The sequence below is a fragment of the Pelophylax lessonae genome (assembly GCF_965119305.1).
Source record: "Pelophylax lessonae genome assembly, chromosome: 9".
Lineage (NCBI taxonomy): Eukaryota > Metazoa > Chordata > Amphibia > Anura > Ranidae > Pelophylax > Pelophylax lessonae.
Window position 1 is genome coordinate 147387426 of NC_138776.1, and position 14532 is coordinate 147401957.

Below are 14532 nucleotides of genomic sequence, written 5' to 3' on the forward strand. Positions count from 1 at the left end.
ATTTCTAAATATGTTGGTGCTCATTGGAAAAGAACTGAACAGCAATCTAACATTAACCTACTTTAAATGAAGGGTGGCTTGGTTAGTAGTCATTCCAAATGCATAGTCTGCCAAGTGTCTAAATTCCATGACACATTAATATTAATTCAAAAGAAGGATATTTTCATGAAGTACATACTAATATAATTTGAGCCTAATGCCTCGTACACACGCAACAATTGTTGGCCGTGAATTTTCGGCCAACGTCCGATCGGCCGATTTTCGGCTTGTTAGTAAGATGCTTCCGACAACTGACTCCGACTTTTCGGCCGAACAAAATCTGGTGTGCATGCTATAAAATTTTTGTTGGCCGTCAACAGAACGGCCGATTTTCTGTCAGTCAGTACAGATTTCGGCAGACCAAAATCAGATGAGCAAGACTGGGCATGCTCAGAGAAGAAAAAACACACGGAAAGTAAACCAGCACATGACATCACTTCTGAAGTTGGTTTTTGTTGGCCGAGAAAATTCGTGTGCAGTCTAGAGCACATTTCAACCAACACAACAACACTGGACAAAAGACGGCCGATCGGTCGGCCAACAATTGTTGCGTGTGTACGAGGCATTACTATGTCAGTATTTGGGAAACGAATGACAGGCAGCCAAGTGGATAAAAACTGAAGCCCATAGAGCAGCCTTTCTCAAACGTTTTAGCACGACTTTCCAGTCTCAGGGAACCCATGCTAATAATTACTATATCTACAGCTCACAGTACATTGGTGTGATGGTCAGTGGCAAGAATGCTTCTTGCACTTGTGACCATTGGGAAAAATTCCCCCTTACAGATACCTAAAAAAGATCATTGTTGTCAGTTACCTAACTGAGAGGCAGATAATGCTCGCATGCCAAGGAACCCCTAGCAACCTCAGGAACCCTGGTTGAGAAAGGCTGTGCTAGCTGAGAGTCTTAGGAAATATGTGTCCCTATTGAAAGATTCACCCTTACCTTTTTTTTGGTAAAAATTCTAACATTTTGAATTTTCCCTCATTTTCTGTGTCAGTAGCAGTTGTCAAAAGAACAAATAAAGGAGTAAATCTCCACAGCTGGGATACAGACAGCAATAGATATGTGACAACCTTCTCCACTCTATTCAAAACTAAAAAAAAAAGTTTTGCTTTTATATACACTTTAACCCTGTTAGCCAGAAAATGTCCTTAGTGTGACTCCTTGAAAGGTGTTTCACTATGGGCCTGATAATTCTTATTGAGTACTACTACTACTACCCTTACTGGGGCACTGAATCACCTGTTTTGGATAGGGGATGCTGGTTGACAAGAATTAACCTTTGAAGTCAAAGTCACAAACAAAAAAGGACTAATTTTAAAGACAGACAGAAGAGACTAACAATAGTAATAGAAAGGATCTTATGGCATCTGTTAGGTGGAACTTTTACACTTAAAGTGGTTGTAAACCTCAGACATTAAATATGAACAAAGCATATCCCTCTATGGTGTGTACTTGTCTCAATCCAGAGCACTAATGCCCCATACACACGTGCAGATTATCTGCAGACTTTTGTCTGCAGACTTACCAAAACCATATAATATGAGGTCAAACCTAAACACTTTCAATTTGTATGCAATCCGGCAGGCCCTTGCACTACATAGAAAAGGTAAGTCTGCAGACAAAAGTCTGCAGATAATCTGCACGTGTCAATTCTGTCTGCTGCTCAGTTCTGCTATCTGCATGAATCACTTCAGACAAGTTTTCCTGACACCAAGAGAAAAAAGGTGACGAGGAAAGATCTCCAGCACACAGCCTGTGATTGACAACCTCAGCTCTGTTCCTGTGTGCTATGTGATGGAAATGTGTGTCCCTTCCCACCAATCAGCTTTCAGAACTCTCCTCACTGAGCTCTGCAGTGCTTTATTTCAGCTCTGTTTTCTCACAGCTTAGACAAGCTTTATACATTCTGGAACTTGAACAAATGTAGATAAGAGAAGTCTGCAGATAAACAGGTACAACTTATGAGGGAGGATTTTATTCATCTCTGTGTATCGCCTGAGGTCAGTCTCTTCACTGGGTGGGTATATGTAAGGGTTTGCGACCACTTTAATATTTTAAAATTGCTGACAGTTTTACTTTAAAGTGGACTTTCCATTAGAAATAGAAGGCTTGCTTTTCAGCCAATACCCTGCCACCCAATCAAAATTAGCTGCACATAAACTTTTTAAATTAAATGGTACTAAAAAAGTATTAAAAAATACACACCTCTGTCTTGGCTTATGACAATTTCAGGAGGCATGGGTGACATCACTGGGTCTAACTGCTGCCTTCTGAAAAAGCTTGCCATTTAAAATCCCTAAGGGCTCTTTCACACGGCCGCTCCGCTTGTCCGCAAATCATCCTATTTTTTTGCGGATGATTTGCGGACATAATGTAAGTCTGTGGCATTGCGGATGTCAGCGGAATACCATCCGCTGACATCCGATTTTCCTCCTTTCAGTTCTGTTCCCTTTTTTGGAACGGAACAGAACCCTATTTTTTCATCCGTGTAAAAAACGGAAAGGAAGGAAAATCGGATGTCAGCGGTGTCATCCGCTGACATCCGCAGTGCCATATACTTACATTATGTCCGCATATCATCCGCAAACGGATGGGATGATATGCGGGCACACGGAGCGGATGACACAAATGTCATCCGCTCCCTGAAAAAAAAAAAAAAAAGTCCCGCAGCGGAGCGGCCGTCTGAAAGAGCCCTATGAATGTACCCAGTTTATCGCAGAAGTGAATTCCCATGGGATTTGGAGTGCCCAGGAAATAGCAGTGAGGCGCAGTGACATCATCCATGACTCCCAGGAGCATTATGCTGGAGCCAAGGTAAGTATTCTTTTTTTTTTTTTTTTTTTGTTAAAAGATCCTAATTCTTAATGTTTTTTTTTTTTTCAGCTAATGTTGTTTGGGTGGCAGGGATGACAGAAATAGGAAACATTCCATTAGCCTGGAAGGTTCATTTTAACACCAAAGAAGATTGTGAAGTCTGTGCAAAATCATGTCAGGCAGCCCAGTTTTAACTTGAATGTGTATCTATAATAGAAATGAATAGCTACAATCTGGTTGGTTCGCATTTGTCTAAATAGGTTTAATAACCAAAAGCTATTTTTGGTATTTAGTAGGTTTGATACAGTAAAAATAGAGGAATTAGAGGCAAAAAAAGAGTTTATTGTGCATTCATTCTCTGATGCAATTGCAAATAATCAATTCCCTTTCACTAAAATAGGTTGGTAGTGGCTTGTTAGCATAGCCGATTTTCCTGAGGAGTAGATTAAAGCTGTCTAATCCTTCTTACTGTGCAAATTAGGTTATCTAAGACTTCACATGCCAACCAGAAAGTCCCTCTTGTACAAATGATTTCTAGGAAGAAGAAAAAAAATGCTGTCTGTATATACTGTGTGACATGTCTGAGAGGCCAAGTAGGTAAACCATTGACTCAGCGTATGGTTATTTAAGTCTGCCATGTAAATTGCTTTTCTTAGATGTCTAGTTTGGAGTATGGTTTTCTTTTCTTGCATTTTGCTATAGAAAGTTGGTTAAAACAAAAGTGTATTCTTTCTGGATATATTTTGAACTCACATAATGAAAAAGAGCCATACAAAACATCTACTTTACAGATGTAGAGAAACACATTTATGTCTAAACGGTTTCTATATTAAAGGATTATTTAGCACAAATTAAAAAATACATTACATGACCTTCCACTTACAATTTAATTCCACACAAAACTTCTCCCAATTTTAAACTGATGTTGGTGGCGCATACAGAGCTGCTTATAGGTTGCAGTCCAGAGCAGAAACCACACGTGGGCTCCGAGTCCTCAGTAACTTTTGTTAAACAGGGACTAAAGCCTGAAATGGATATATGTTTTTTCCCAAAAAATGCACAAAATATTTATTTAAGGATGTGAACTGCTGTGTTGCGATTCTATAGGTTTGATGAGAAAATATCACATTTTGGTTTGGAACTATTTTTTTAGGGAGAGATTTACTAAAACTGTTGCACACAGAATTTGGTGCAGGCATGCAAAGTAACATCAACGTCTAGGTTTTATTGTCAAAGCCTAACCAAACAAGCTGAAGTTAGAAGCCTATTGGTCACTATGCACAACGGCACTAGTAAATCTCCCTCATAATGTCACAGCAAAAATGATCCCCCATATTCAATGCTGATTCAGTTACCTTTATTGGTAGGTTGAGGGTAATACCAATGACTTGGTCACAGTGTTCTTCCTCAAAGCTGTAGTGTTAGGTATAGGTATAGCTTGATAGGCATCCATGCTATCCTGAGGAAGCTCCTCTGATATCTAAGATGGTTGTTGAAACTAGAGCTGCTTTTGTCAACATCTGGTATGTTCACATATGCTGCAGCTGCAGTTCACAGCATGGGGTCGGGTGTGTCCCTGTTCACCAATTAAGGCGCAAATCAGGTCCAGATTTTTTGCCTGAATTCACACCTGAATCAGAACCAAAGACGCACAGGACCCTTTTTAATTGCGGACCACAGCCACCCCAGAGCTGTGTGAACCGGCTCCGTTAAAAGCCGATCACACTCTTCTGTCATGAGAATTGGATGCAGTGAAACCTACATCCAATTTGCATATGTGTGAACTCGGCCTTACACTTACACCAATAAAAGTTCATCCTTATGCTGTTACACTTTTAGATTTCTCATGCTTCATTGTTATGTACTGTCAACTGGTAATGGTACATAGGCTGCTGGGTTATTAGTAGATAGTCACTTATGAATGTGGAAAAAAGGACTGTATTGTTATATTTCACATATAATGTCCAAGTATATGAGAACAATCTAGTGTTCCTGAGCTCAGCTCAAATATTAGATATTATTATTTCTATAATATATCCTTCCCTTAAAATCCAAACTTATAATGTGCCTTATTCTTTCAGTTGCAAGGAGTGAAGTTGGTGCTCTCCCTGTTGCTGTGGATCTGATGCAAGACAGAATATGGGAAATTGAGCGGAAGAAACGTCATGCCAAAAAGGATGACTATAACATAGAGGTGTTGCTGGCGGTGGATGATTCTGTTGTACGCTTCCATGGAAAGGAGCATGTGCAAAACTACGTCCTCACCCTTATGAATATAGTGAGGTTTTTAAAATATTTTTTGTTATTTGTCTGTTTAAATGTGATATACCTGCCCAAACACAGATCAGTTTGATCCCTCCCTCCTTGGCCAGTAACGGCCAGGTGAACAAAAAATTTAAACTGGAAGTGATGTAAAACACATTGCTTCTGGCTTTGTTCGTCACAGTGAAGGGGGAGGATAAGATCCTCCTCTTTCTCCTCTTTTCTCAGCTGATTCAACCCCTGGGATGAGAGAGCCGGGGAGCTGGCAGCGACAGGAGGGTGGGTGGGGACCATTCCAAGCCCCTTTAAAGTTATTGGTCGGCTGTAGAGTCACTTAGATCCATTTTTACAGTAAAGCCAATCACTGGCTGAAAATTTTGATATCAGGATAATCCAGGATCCTGGTATTACCACTTCCTCCTGAGGGTGTAAATACAGTATACAGTCTAAGGGCAAACATTTCTTGAATTTAATTTACTGATTTTAAATGATAAGATACCTTTGCACATACAGTTGATTATATTTTTTTATCCTCAAAAGCAGGATTATCACTTGTCAGCAAAGCACTACATTTTCTAGAAGTAGAACTGAGTGTATAGTATAAAAGTATATATTAAATATAAACATGTTTTCATGCATAGCTTAAGCACTGCTATGTATTTATTGAGAAAGTTTGTCATACACAGGAAAGTCATAACTCTTTCTTTATCCTTAATATTTTTTGGGCAGTGAAGGCATTATTTTAGTGCTTATCAAAATATCGTGTGTTTCCCAAGCATCCATAATGTCTTTAGCATTTTATTTTTGTTTGTAATTTTTTTTTTAGTACATATCAGTAAAAAAAAAAAAAATGAACATATATGTAACATTTTATAAAGCTGTTGAGCTTGGTAGCAACCAAAACCAGTACAGGGCAGTTTCTATAGCTAGGGTGTTCAGTTGATTGAGCCTCTAATTCTCTATTGTAAGATTTGCTCTAAGCAGGGTGAACAGAACACTGGGTTTATGTTCACTATAGCAAACATAACTTTGATCAAGACAAACTTATAGCAGAAAATGCGTTCTCCAGAAAAAAGTAAATGAGCACAAATGCATGAAATGCATAAGATTAGGACAGTAAGGTTCCATGATTAAACATATAGAACATTAGTAATAGCTTTAAATATCAGGAGCTTGGACTTGCTGCATACGTATGTATTCCAAGTCTGTATTGAAGCCAAATGATCAGCATGACAGCTAGGCAGCTAGCTTTTTGAAAAGATGGCCTGCAATAGCAGCCTACATGTTTCTGACAAGTGCCCTTGGAACAATTATCAAAGGTCAGAAAGGTTACCAAAATGTTAGGGCTCTTTCACACGGGCGGTCCGATCAGATCCGCCTGTCAGTTTTTTAGGCGGATCTGATCGGATGCCCCATGCAGCTCTATGGGGCAGCGGATGTCAGCGGTGACATGTCCGCTGACACCCGCTGCCATCCGCATCCGTCCTGGGGATCGGACCGGATGGGATCGGATGAGAGCGGACAGGTGGCCGCTCTCATCCGATTCCCCATAGAGAGCAGCGGGGGCTGTGACACCTCCCTCTCCGTACTGCAAGCAGAGACAGAGCTGTCATCTGCCGGGTCAGCGGGGATCGCGGATCGATCCCCGCTGAGCAGCACGGATCCGCCTACGGAGGCGGACCGTGTGAAAGAGCACTTAAACTATCTGTTCAACTTTAATTCACTTACTGTACTTGCATCATAGTAAAATTGCCTGTGTCTCAAGAGATCTCCATATTCCCCCAAGGCGCCCCTTTCTTCCCAGAAGGCTGGTATAGTCTGTATTCAGACTTCATTTAGAATCAGCATCTACTTCCTGTAGTAAGTTTGGTACTAGGTACTGACAGTCACCAGCTCTCTGCTGCCATCTTAGACGCAGCAGGGGACAGATGCAGCATCGGACCGATGCTGCATTCACCTAGGTAAGTATGATTAAAAAAATAAATCCCATACTTCTCTTTTAAATGTAAGGGTAGAAAGGGGAGAAAGTGTTAGAGTCTGAATTGGTTAAAGAGAACTGTGTATAACAGTGATGGCAAACCTTGGCACCCCAGATGTTTTGGAGCTACATTTCCCATGATGCTCATGCACTCTGCAGTGTAGTTGAGCATGGGAAATGTAGTTCCAAAACATCTGGGATGTCAAGGTTTGCCATCACTGGTGTATAATAATATGACTCTCCATTGAATGGTTGTAATAATACATCCTTACCCCTTATGGATTGCCTTTGTTTTGATTATTTACTTGTATTCTCACCTTGTCAGTGTAGAAGTGTCAAGGTAGGAAACTAAGGACTTTGTTAATTGATCATTTTTACCCTCCCCCAGAACCTCAGTCAGAGAGTCAGTTATCAGCACCAACCTCAGTTTGGATACAAGTCAGTCTCCATGATGGCTTTACAGCTGGGTTAACCACTCTACCACCGGAGGATTTTGCTGTCTTACGTCCAGGCCACTTTTTGCGATTCGGCGCTGTGCGACTTTAACTGGCAATTGCGCGGTCGTGCAACGCCATACCCAAACAAAATTTACGTCCTTTTTTTCCCACAAACAGACCTTTCTTTTGGTGGTATTTTTTCCCCTGTGCGATTTTTACTTTTTGCGCTATAAACAAAAAAAAGCGTTTATTTTGAAAAAATAACAATATTTTTAACATTTTTTTATATGAAATTCCCCCCAAAAAAGATGTAAAAACCAATTTTTTTTTAAATTTTTGGCCAATTTGTTTTCTGCTACCTATGTTTGGTAAAAAAAAAATCACAATAAGCGTATTTTGATTGGTTTGCGCAAAAGTTATTGCGTTTACTAACAAAGGGAAAGATTTATGTCATTTTTGGTGTTTTTTTTTTTAACGAGTAATGGCGGTGATCTGCGATTTTTTTTGCGGTACTGCGACATTGCGGCGGACAGATCGGACCCTTGACTGACATTTTTGACACTTTTGGGGGTACCAGTGACATTACTGCAGTAATCAGTGCTATATATATGCACTGTTACTGTAAAAATGACACTGGCAGGGAAGGGGTTAATTTTATTGGAGAGGGAGGGGTTAATGTATGCCTGGTGCTTACTGACGTGTGTGGGGGGAGGTGACTGTGTGAGTCATGGACAGATCGGATGTCCAGCTATGCTGAACACTCCGATCTGTCACTCCTAGTGTTGAGCGAACACGGACTGTATTATTCGTGTTCGTACCGAATAATTGGATTTTTTGTACCCGAACACGGACACGGACACTTTACTGTATGTTCGGGTAAAAATCCGTGTTCGGTCGTTTTATTTCCGGGTTTTGCATGCTTTGGCGCTCTTTTCATGGCGGGCTTTCAACAGCCAATCAACAATCGTTTAACTGGTGTGCCTTAAGCCATCCCAGCCATGCCTGCAAATGTCTCAGTAGCTGTGATTGGCCGTCTGAAGCATGTGACCAAGTCTTTATAAGTTCGAGGCAGCCGCAGCGGCGTCATTATGCTGCTTAGATTCAGGGACAGAGCACACATCAACGTGCTGGCTGCTGATTAGGGAAAGATAGGCAGGAAAAAACCATTTGTGTCCGGATAGAATTGAGGGACAGGTCGGAGTGTTTAGGCAGGGCGAGTTGTAGGCATTTTAGGGATAGAGTCTGCTGAATTATAGGGTCAGTGTCTTCTACAAACTACAATCGATATTGCTGTGTGGGGGGTGGGGTGAATCTGCACTCAATCCTGATCTACGATCTCTTCTCAATCCTGTTAGGGACAGAGTCTGCTGAATTTTAGGGAAACTGTGTTCTACAAACTACAATCGATATTGCTGTGTGGTGTGGGATTGGAGATAGGCAGGTGTCAGTGATCCACATCCATTTTTCTGTGTGTGAGCTGCAGTGAACACAATCTTTTTGGGCTGCAGTGAACACAATCTTTTTGGGCTGCAGTGAACACAATCTTTTTGGGCTGCAGTGAACACAATCTTTTTGGGCTGCAGTGAACACAATCTTTTTGGGGTGCAGTGAACAAAATCTTTTTGGGGTGCAGTGAACACAATCCTTTTTGGTGTGCAGTGAACACAATCTTTGTGGGGTGCAGTGAACAAAATCCTTTGTGGGGTGCAGTGAACACAATCTTTTTGGGGTGCAGTGAACAAAATCCTTTTTGGGGTGCAGTGAACAACATCCTTTTTGGGGTGCAGTGAACACAATCTTTTTGGGGTGCAGTGAACAAAATCCTTTGTGGGGTGCAGTGAACACAATCTTTTTGGGGTGGAGTGAACAACATCCTTTTTGGGGTGCAGTGAACAAAATCCTTTTTGGGGTGCAGTGAACAAAATCATTTTTGGGGTGCAGTGAACACAATCTTTTTGGGGTGCAGTGAACACAATCTTTGTGGGGTGCAGTGAACACAATCTTTTTGGGGTGGAGTGAACAACATCCTTTTTGGGGTGCAGTGAACAACATCCTTTTTGGGGTGCAGTGAACACAATCTTTTTGGGGTGCAGTGAACACAATCTTTGTGGGGTACAGTGAACAGAATCTTTGTGGGGTGCAGTGAACACAATCTTTGGGGGGTACAGTGAACACAATCTTTGTGAGGTGCAGTGAACACAATCTTTGTGGGGTGCAGTGAACACAATCATTGTGGGGTGCAGTGAACTCAATCTTTGTGGGGTACAGTGAACACAATCTCATACTTCTGAAGGTTTGAGGGTGCTGCCTGTTCCATACTCCCCCTACTCCTCATCTAGCCTTTTAGGGGTACAAACAATAGTAATTGGGGCCTAGTGTGGTTGTGTACGTGTGATATACATACACTTTTTTGGGATCATATTTTCTATTCCGCTATTTAATCAAAAACCTTTGGGGATCAGTTAAATTGGGGGATAGTCTGTGTTGGTACGTGTGAGAGAGATCCACCTTTCCAAGTTGTTGGGGTTCATCTCATACTTCTGAAGGTTTGAGGGTGCTGCCTGTTCCATACTCCCCCTACTCCTAGCCTTTTAGGGGTACAAACAATAGTAATTGGGGCCTAGTGTGGTTGTGTACGTGTGATATACATACACTTTTTTGGGATCATATTTTCTATTCCGCTATTTAATCAAAAACCTTTGGGGATCAGTTAAATTGGGGGATAGTCTGTGTTGGTACGTGTGAGAGAGATCCACCTTTCCAAGTTGTTGGGGTTCATCTCATACTTCTGAAGGTTTGAGGGTGCTGCCTGTTCCATACCCCCCCTACTCCTCATCTAGCCTTTTAGGGGTACAAACAATAGTAATTGGGGCCTAGTGTGGTTGTGTACGTGCGAGATACATACACTTTTTTTGATCATATTTCCTATTCCGCTATTCAATAAAAACCTTTGAGGATCAATTGAATTGCGGGATAGTCTGTGTCGGTACGTGTGAGAGAGATCCACCTTTCCAAGTTGTTGGGGTTCATCTCATACTTCTGAAGGTTTGAGGGTGCTGCCTGTTCCATACTCCCCCTACTCCTCATCTAGCCTTTTAGGGGTACAAACAATAGTAATTGGGGCCTAGTGTGGTTGTGTACGTGTGATATACATACACTTTTTTTGGATCATATTTTCTATTCCGCTATTTAATCAAAAACCTTTGGGGATCAGTTAAATTGGGGGATAGTCTGTGTTGGTACGTGTGAGAGAGATCCACCTTTCCAAGTTGTTGGGGTTCATCTCATACTTCTGAAGGTTTGAGGGTGCTGCCTGTTCCATACTCCCCCTACTCCTAGCCTTTTAGGGGTACAAACAATAGTAATTGGGGCCTAGTGTGGTTGTGTACGTGTGATATACATACACTTTTTTGGGATCATATTTTCTATTCCGCTATTTAATCAAAAACCTTTGGGGATCAGTTAAATTGGGGGATAGTCTGTGTTGGTACGTGTGAGAGAGATCCACCTTTCCAAGTTGTTGGGGTTCATCTCATACTTCTGAAGGTTTGAGGGTGCTGCCTGTTCCATACCCCCCCTACTCCTCATCTAGCCTTTTAGGGGTACAAACAATAGTAATTGGGGCCTAGTGTGGTTGTGTACGTGCGAGATACATACACTTTTTTTGATCATATTTCCTATTCCGCTATTCAATAAAAACCTTTGAGGATCAATTGAATTGCGGGATAGTCTGTGTCGGTACGTGTGAGAGAGATCCACCTTTCCAAGTTGTTGGGGTTCATCTCATACTTCTGAAGGTTTGAGGGTGCTGCCTGTTCCATACTCCCCCTACTCCTCATCTAGCCTTTTAGGGGTACAAACAATAGTAATTGGGGCCTAGTGTGGTTGTGTACGTGTGATATACATACACTTTTTTTGGATCATATTTTCTATTCCGCTATTTAATCAAAAACCTTTGGGGATCAGTTAAATTGGGGGATAGTCTGTGTTGGTACGTGTGAGAGAGATCCACCTTTCCAAGTTGTTGGGGTTCATCTCATACTTCTGAAGGTTTGAGGGTGCTGCCTGTTCCATACTCCCCCTACTCCTCATCTAGCCTTTTAGGGGTACAAACAATAGTAATTGGGGCCCAGTGTGGTTGTGTACGTGTGATATACATACACTTTTTTGGGATCATATTTTCTATTCCGCTATTTAATCAAAAACCTTTGGGGATCAGTTAAATTGGGGGATAGTCTGTGTCGGTACGTGTGAGAGAGATCCACCTTTCCAAGTTGTTGGGGTTCATCTCATACTTCTGAAGGTTTGAGGGTGCTGCCTGTTCCATACCCCCCCTACTCCTCATCTAGCCTTTTAGGGGTACAAACAATAGTAATTGGGGCCTAGTGTGGTTGTGTACGTGTGATATACATACACTTTTTTTGGATCATATTTTCTATTCCGCTATTTAATCAAAAACCTTTGGGGATCAGTTAAATTGGGGGATAGTCTGTGTCGGTACGTGTGAGAGAGATCCACCTTTCCAAGTTGTTGGGGTTCATCTCATACTTCTGAAGGTTTGAGGGTGCTGCCTGTTCCATACCCCCCCTACTCCTCATCTAGCCTTTTAGGGGTACAAACAATAGTAATTGGGGCCTAGTGTGGTTGTGTACGTGTGATATACATACACTTTTTTTGGATCATATTTTCTATTCCGCTATTTAATCAAAAACCTTTGGGGATCAGTTAAATTGGGGGATAGTCTGTGTCGGTACGTGTGAGAGAGATCCACCTTTCCAAGTTGTTGGGGTTCATCTCATACTTCTGAAGGTTTGAGGGTGCTGCCTGTTCCATACCCCCCCTACTCCTCATCTAGCCTTTTAGGGGTACAAACAATAGTAATTGGGGCCTAGTGTGGTTGTGTACGTGCGAGATACATACACTTTTTTTGATCATATTTCCTATTCCGCTATTCAATAAAAACCTTTGAGGATCAATTGAATTGCGGGATAGTCTGTGTCGGTACGTGTGAGAGAGATCCACCTTTCCAAGTTGTTGGGGTTCATCTCATACTTCTGAAGGTTTGAGGGTGCTGCCTGTTCCATACTCCCCCTACTCCTCATCTAGCCTTTTAGGGGTACAAACAATAGTAATTGGGGCCCAGTGTGGTTGTGTACGTGTGATATACATACACTTTTTTTGGATCATATTTTCTATTCCGCTATTTAATTTAACTGGGCCTCCATGCGAGACCTGTGTGCCTTGTTGCGCTGTTTTGAGTACTCCACCAACATGGCCAGTGGCAATGACGCCGTTCTCAGCTTAACTATCCCACTTCTATGCCTCCTTGAAAAAACAATTCGGGCGATGATGGAAGAGGATGTGGCACAGGATGAGGAGGAGGAGGAGGATGAAGAGGTAACATTTCCAAGGCTTTCAGGGCAGTCATTCGCAAGGGGCTCCGAGGGTGGGTTCCTGCACACGCAAACGCCAGGGACGCAATTGTCCAGCAGGGGCACAGTTCTGGAGGATGAGGAGGATGAGGAGGAGGAGGAGCTGGAGGAGGAGATGGAACCATGTTCACAGCAGGGTGGCACCCAGGCCAGCTCATGGCCATCACTGGTGCGTGGCTGGGGGGATACAGAGGACACGGACGATACACCTCCCACAGAGGACAGCCTTTCGTTGCCTCTGGGCAGCCTGGCACACATGAGCGATTACATGCTGCAGTGTCTCCACAACGACCGCCGAGTTGCCCACATTCTAACTTGTGCTGATTACTGGGTGGCCACGCTGCTGGATCCCCGTTACAAGGACAACGTACCGTCCTTAATTCACTCACTGGAGCGCGATCGCAAGATGCGCGAGTACAAGCGCACGCTGGTAGACGCCATGCTGCTGGCATTCCCATCTGACAGCGGGGCCACAGTGGAAGCACAAGGCAGAGGAGGAGGAGGAGGAGGTCGCCAACGCAACCAGGGCACCGCCAGCACCTCAGAAGGCAGGGTTAGCATGGCCGAAATGTGGAAAAGCTTTGTCAGCACGCCACAACAAACAGCAGCACCAGCAGCTCAGATGGAACGTCTTAGCAGGAGGCAGCATTTTACCAACATGGTGGAGCAGTATGTGTGCACACGCCTACATGTAGTGAATGACGGGTCTGCCCCCTTCAACTTCTGGGTCTCCAAATTGGGCACATGGCTTGAGCTTGCCCTTTACGCCTTGGAGGTGCTGGCGTGCCCTGCAGCCAGTGTATTATCTGAACGGGTATTTAGCACGGCTGGGGGCGTTATAACAGACAAGCGCAGCCGCCTGTCCAGAGACAATGTGGACAAGCTCACGTTCATTAAAATGAACCAGGCATGGATCCCACGGGACTTTTCCGTACCTTATGCAGAATAGCAATGGATACCGACCTTACCCACCCATTGTTCCATTTTTGCTCTTTCTCACTCTTTTGGGGTGTACCCTCATTTAAAATTTTTGAAAAGAAGCAGTGTTGGCTACCTCGTCCTCCTCCTCAGGGCCAGATTAATGTAGGGGCTATTGGAGCTGCAGCTCCAGGCCCCTACCTTTTATATAGGCCCCGGGTTGGCCATATTCACTGTTACCGCTCTTCTGTCACTTGTAAACACAGAAGTCTGGCTTCTATGCTCGCTTCCCCAGGCAGCACCCTCAGAACCTCCCCACACAGCGTGAAGGCCGGACAAGGAGGGACAGTTGGCGATGCATGGATGTGTTTATGGGCTTCAGAGACAGCATCCCATGTTGAATTAGGCATGCATGGCTGCACCCTTCCTCCTCTGGGTGCATGGCAAGGCACGGCCCTTAAGGCCCTTCAAAATCCTCAGCACCAAGCCCATGATGCTGTTAATCCGGCCCTGGTCCTCCTCCACCGCCGCTTCCACCTACACCGCCCATAGGTGTGCGCAGCCTATTGCATTAAGGTGTGCACCCCAAAGTTGAAATACACATGCATGTGTTTGCCAGCAGGGAGAGTAATGTATCGGGGCCATG

The 14532-nt window shown here is 43.2% G+C and overlaps 1 protein-coding gene across 2 annotated transcripts in view; it reads left to right on the plus strand.

Moving 5' to 3' along the window:
• Positions 1-14532, plus strand: part of ADAMTS14 (ADAM metallopeptidase with thrombospondin type 1 motif 14) — a 250961-nt gene that overhangs the window by 80094 nt on the left and 156335 nt on the right. For both annotated transcript variants that reach the window (XM_082269283.1, XM_082269284.1), the window contains exon 4: positions 4941-5137. In XM_082269283.1, the coding sequence (XP_082125409.1) occupies positions 4941-5137 (197 nt within the window). The remainder of the gene's footprint in view (positions 1-4940; positions 5138-14532) is intronic.